Genomic DNA, 6,221 nt, shown 5'->3' on the forward strand with positions numbered 1-6,221 from the left:
GGAGGGAGAGGGAGAGAGGGAGAAAAGAAAGAGAGAAAGAAAGAAAGAAAAACAGATGGAACGACAGACAGAAAGACAGAAAGATCAGACAAGACAAGGAAAGAAAAGAAAGGAAAGGAAAAGAAAAGAGCGTGGCCCGTGGCCCGCCTGCGAGCCCAGCAAGCAACAGGGAAGAAACGCGCCGGCCACAGACACAAAATGGAGAAAGTGGAACCGAGAGGGACAGGAAGGGGGAAGGCGCGAGAAGGGAGGGTGGGATAAAAACAGTTCAGGGGCCGCGGGTTAGAGGATGTCAGAAGGAGAACCCTGGAGTCGAAAGCTGGATCACGAGGAAGAGCGGGGAGGCCAAGGCAGCGCTCGGGCCAGGCTGCTCTGGGTGTGCAGGCTCCATTTCCCAGCAGCGCCATATTCGTGCTGCCCTTCCTTCGTCGTGGTTGATATTCCCCCCGTGGCTGGGGACTTGTGCCAGCGGGTTTCTGCAGCTTGGGCAGAGGGCTTGGCGGCAGGGCAGGATGCAGGGCTCAGTTGGGGATCCTCGTGCCAACCTATACTTTGCAGGGCTTCAGTGTGCAGGGTCCAGGTAGGGACCATCGTGCCTGCCTTGCAGGGCTGCAGGGTACAGAGCGCAGAGGGAGCCTCAGGCCTGCCTCTGCCTGGCAGGGTTGTAGGGTGCAGGTTCCAGCTGGGAACCCCGTGCCTGTTTCTGCCTTTGCAGGGCTGCAGGGGGCAGGACCTGGCTGGAAGCCTTCCTCATACCTGCCTTGCAGGGCTGCAGGGTTAGCTGGGGGACCTCCCCTTGCCCTGCAGGGCTGAGGGGTGAGGAACCTGGCTGCAAGTGGCCCTCGGGCGCGGCACCCCTCGGAGCCCACGTCCTTGACGTTGCTCCTGAGTGGTAGGCGCTAGTGCAGGAAGGAGGCGTTACTAGATTGGTCAAAGAAAGAAAAAGAGGAAGAACTCCCTTAAAGAGAAGGGTGCTAGCTGACGATAGCTGGGCCCAGCGCCCCAAGATCGAGCCTTCCGGGAAGAGACTTCGGGCCTCTCGCCCCCTCCCTACCCCACCTGGGGCAGGCCGCAAGCCACCTCCTCCTGCGCACAGCCACCGAGCCTCTACCCTAGTCGCTGTCCGCCCAGAGCCCCTGAAGGGTCGACTGTCAGGCCGGCTGCCCGGACCTCGAGGTCCGCTGTTCGCCCCACACGTCCGAGGTATCAAAGCTTCCCGGGGTAATTCTTGGGGTAGGCACCTCCAGATAGAAGTTGAGTCCACCTCGCGTCTCACCCTGTGTCGCTCTGACATAGTGTCACCCTGAACCTCACGCACGTCTTCACAATTCACCCCTCTTTTCCTGACCAGCGTTGTCCTCACCGGAGCTAAGGAAGGCCCTGGGTGCCTGGCGTCTCCCCCCACTCCCCCTTTTTCCAAGGACCCGAGGAGCCAGGGGGCTGCGACACTCCAAGCCTAGAATCCTGAGGCCAGAGTCCCGCGCCCGCCGGGATCCACGTTTGGACCAGGCCAGAGCCTTGGGCTTCCTCCCCCGCAGGTGGGAAGGACTCATGCTGGAGGAGAGGAGGCGACTGCTCCCTCAGGACCCAAGCAAAAGCCAGCTAGCCACTCGCGATCGCCGCCGGGGTGACCGATACCCACATCGCCCGGAGCGGTTCGGTGGGCTCTGTCCTGACTTTACGCCTGGAAGAAAACTTCTTCAGGCTGGTTGTCCTCCTTTCCAACACAGCAGTGCCTGTCGCCCTTCCCGAGGACACCGACGGCTGTCACCCACCCTGAGGTGTTTGTCACCCATCCAGCGGTACTTTAAAACCCGAACACAAACGCACACCAAATTGGCACCTCCAAGTACGGGCTGTGCACACTGGCTCCCTCAAGCCCGCAGCTGGCTTCGGGTACTGTAGCGGTTACTTTTATCACTGCACTCTTAATCCGATTTTGACTTTTGAAACTTTTCTGTTACATTGAACAGTTCATCTTTCACAGATATACGTTTCTACTTTCATAGAGTTTAGATTTTCAGAAAAAGATTTCTCTCCCAGGCAGGAAATACAGATTTCTTTAAAAAAAAAAAAATTCTGTTTGAAAAGTTGCATTATAATGCAAGCTGCAAATTTCTAGAGGCGGGAAGAGAAGGCTCCGTGGCTAGGCTCTCACGGTGCCAAGTGGTTGGTTTCAGGAGATTCCTTCCCTGTGTTTTTGTAAAGTGCTAAAAACCAAATTTCAAAATGAAATAGCCTTGTGCTGACTTGGAGATAGTCCGCAGAATTCAGAACTGAAAACAGTCTAGCTTCTGATGCTGAGAAGGGTTCTTTTTTAAAAGGCTGTAAGACTTTTGAAATTAAATAGTCAATAACGGGTGTAGACGTCTACAGCTTGGCAATAATCGACACTTGAGACCCCCGGTTTGTACTCTTGGGCTTGACCTCTTGGAAGTTCTTAGGCAGCCTTTCATGCTTCCCCCTTTGTAGAAGCATTTCCTGACTTCCCCAGTTCTATTTAGTCAGGAGTTTTGTAAAAATTAAATTTCTAAAACCATCTAGAATAGAGTGTTTTGTGGAGTATAACTATGAGATTGATGCCTAAAGTACTTTGCTGTCTTCCCTCTTGGGAGAACGTCCCTCTAAAGTAAAAGTTGGGGGTTGTAGTTTTGACTGATAGTCTAGCCACTCTGGAATCCAGTCACTGGATCTAACTGATTTGAGTCTGAGGCCTACTTTTTCTTTACAAGCATTGCAAAGTATTTATTAAATTCTTATGAGAAAGGAGGGTTTCTTGTCAGGAGACAGGTACTGATCAATGTTCGCAGTAAAACAAAATCATCCCATTTATGCATGCTATTTCTAACACTTAATGTGTTAAGTATTGCTGACTAATACACAATAAAGTATCTTTATTTGATAGATTTACCATGTAAAAGAAAGCACATGATCTCTGTCCCAGAATTCAGTGAAGTGGAATTTTAAATAGAGCCCTTACATCTCTTCAAAATTCATTTGGACGACTAGGTGTTGCTATCAGAATAATTTTTGAGGTAATCTTTGGGAATGCAAAAACATGGATTCACAAATGCCCAGCATGTGATAGTCAATTTCTTGTAATACACTCTTTACAAACAACTATGGTTTTTTTTTGTTTTAAACATTATCTCTTGGTATATATGTCATCCAAAAGTTTCATGTTACAATGTTGAAATGTCTTCATGAAAGACATTTCTTTACAATTAACTTCTTTGTTAAAGTTGCAAATCATACCTACTTTGGCCATTGATATATGGCCAAATCTATGTATATTCAATGTTCCTTGCTTACATCCTGTAGACTTCAAATTTCAAGTATTTACACTCTTGATACTTTGAAGTACATTTCCTTAAATGCCAGATGCTCATGTATCAGTACACAGAATAATTCAGGCATTTCATGTAAAAAAAAGTCTTACTAATATAAGTTTGTTCTCCACAGCCTCTCCCAGTCTACTGCTTTATTAAATGTCTTAGTTGTGTCTGCTTCACAGCAAATACTATCAAACAGCTTAAATGAATCGAGTTATTCTCATCTCCCTTTCTCATGTTCCATGCTGTTTCTTGTTTTTATGAGAAATTGACATCATTGATGGATGTTAACAGTCTTGCAACTAAAACCATGAAAACACTGTATTCACTTATCTAATAATATATTGAATTTTTGAGATCTAGTAGCACCTGAGCACTGAATATCTTCAAAATATTTTCTGTTCTGTAGGAAGCTAATCATTGTAACTCTTTATGTTACCTGGGAATTTAGAAATAGTAATCTCTTAATGCTTGTCATACATGTTTCTTGCTTTAGGGGAGCTAAATCAGACAGAAAATATTCTAAGGGGAAAATCCTATTCAGCAGGGGTGGTGGGAAGGGAGGAGGGGGCATTGAAGTGACTTTTTATTGTCTGCATGTTTGCTTGCAAGCAATTTTTGTTTGCTTTCACATAAAATTGTGATAATTCAATGCTTCAGCAACAATAAGATAGTTTAAAGACCTAAACATTTTTTTAAAGCAAAAGATTAATAGTCAGCCAAAATCTTAGTTTCTCATGTCATAAAAATAATTACCCATAAGCTGTTGGTCTTAAGCTACATGAGTGAAAAGTTTACAGAAAATTACAGGAAAATATCCTGGTCATGTTGCTGAATGGCCGAGTTTTCAGACTATAAATGCAGTGTTTGTAAAAGCCAGGGAACTTTACAGTGGTTTCCATATGTTGTCCTGTGTTATTTTAAATTCTCTTCATTATAGCACAAACCTTCTGAACTGACTTCTTTTTAAGCACATAGAGTAGCTGACTTTGTGTGTTGTGAATAAGAAGTTACTGAATCCAAACACAATGACAGCTCAGTTTCCTAAGTCAATTGTGTGCTCTGTTAGGAGATATGTAGCAGTTAGCTCATTGGCCCAGGACAGCAAAGTTTCCTTACATAGCAGACCATGAGCTGTTTTCAGGTGCTGTCCAATTAACTGTCCTCTAAGTTGATTTTGCTTACTTTTATAATTGCTTCTCTAATGAGGGATTAATGGTTACCTACTTTAAAAACTGAACAACCTGGTTAAATACACACACAGTTATAGAAGTCATAGTCATCCTTATGAACCCTGTGAAATGGCATCTTGAAATTGTGATTGGAGCTCTCATTTAGAACACTGAGCCCCAAGCACTATACTTTTGCCTGTCTTATAACATGCCAGTTCTCACAGAGGTACAGAAATATGCAAAATGAAACAGATATATAGATACTTCTAAAATTTCGAGAGGGAGTTTGATAAAAGAAAAGAAAAGAAAATTCTAGAAGCCTAGCAGGGATGCAGAATTCTCTGCCTCCTCTACAAGTGGGATCAGTAAATTCAAGAGCAGTTGACTACAACAATTGTGTAATTTGAAAGTGTGAACCTAAGTGAAATTCATACATTCAGGAGAAAGCTCATACACAGTTATCGTTTATATCATTAAGTGTCACAGTAAATGTGGGTAGGAAGAGGGTAGAACATGTGCAGCCATGGAGTCCTTAACATGAGTGGGAGAGGAGAGAGGGAAGCAGTGGGGGGAGGGACAGACAAGGGACTGAATTGTCGAATAAGGGAGGCAATCAAATTTGCTTACCATTTTGCCTGGTCAAAATCAACTCACTAGATAATGCCTTGTGAAAAATTAACACTTAAATGATCTATAATCAGCCCATTTGGTGCAGTTCCTTTTTTTTAATGGGCAATAAAGATGTTAGCACAAAGTATAATGGGAAAAAATGAATTAATTAAAGATTTCAGGCACAAGCTTAAGTGTAAAATAGATCATTAAATAAAAAGTGAAATATTAGTTTGCTTGTGTGTTTGGCAACCAGATAACTTATCTGTCTACAGAAATCAAATTAACCATATTAATGTTAGATTTCGGTTTTATGCAAATGATATGAATAAATATCACAGCCAGATACCACCTCTTAAATCATTTTAGAACCCACCTCAGTGTTTTCACCTTGGCTTTATTATTAACAGATTTTCACATTGTGTGGAAATTCCTCAGTTCAACGTGCAATAGTTTGGTTATTCTGACAAAACCCACCAGACTCAGATGTTTTCTTCCCTAATGAGCTTGTTTCAACCCATTCAAGAAACTATCCTAAAAGCAATAGTTATCACTTTCAGGCTAATTCCAAACAAATGAAGATTAATGGAGGATCAGTAATTACATTTACATTCATGCATTTAAGTGAAAAATGAATTGTTGGTTAAAAAAAAAAGCTAATGTCGTAAATGTGCAACTTATATGCGTCCTTTGTTTTTAGTTACAAAATAAATATCAACTAATTGTTCAATTTGACACCCCTCAAAAAGATATAGTCTCTAGTTAATTTATTACTCACAATTGATTGTTATTCTCTGCAACCCAATAACTTATCTGTAATCAAAGATACTTTAATTCTGAAACCACTGGAGCCCTTTTCCAACGGTGCATCACTTTATAAAGTGTGTAGACACTTGGCTTATTTCTGAAGGGATGGTTTAGCTTGTACCTAGGCCCTGATGAACTGGCGCTTCAGGCAAGCTGAGATTCTGAACGGTTCCTTCCTGGCTATCTGCCGCCTTGGTTACTTTTTTCCTTTTCTTTCTTTCTTTCTTTCTTTTTTTCTTTTTTCTTTTTTTTTTTTTTTTTTTTTTTTTTTTTTTTTTTTTTTTTTGAGACAGGATTTGAG

At 43.0% G+C, this 6,221-nt stretch overlaps 1 protein-coding gene across 1 annotated transcript; it reads left to right on the top strand.

The window, feature by feature from the left end:
- The first annotated feature begins 289 nt into the window (after positions 1 to 289).
- On the top strand, positions 290 to 5,459 carry LOC116091174 (serine/arginine repetitive matrix protein 1-like). Its single transcript, XM_031372282.1, has 3 exons — positions 290 to 580; positions 897 to 1,203; positions 1,352 to 5,459. The coding sequence occupies exons 1-3, from the start codon at positions 290 to 292 to the stop codon at positions 1,903 to 1,905; spliced, it is 1,152 nt and encodes a 383-aa protein (XP_031228142.1). The 3' UTR covers positions 1,906 to 5,459.
- Positions 5,460 to 6,221: the final 762 nt, after the last annotated feature.

Source organism: Mastomys coucha, unplaced genomic scaffold (genome assembly GCF_008632895.1).
Source record: "Mastomys coucha isolate ucsf_1 unplaced genomic scaffold, UCSF_Mcou_1 pScaffold15, whole genome shotgun sequence".
Taxonomy (NCBI): domain Eukaryota; kingdom Metazoa; phylum Chordata; class Mammalia; order Rodentia; family Muridae; genus Mastomys; species Mastomys coucha.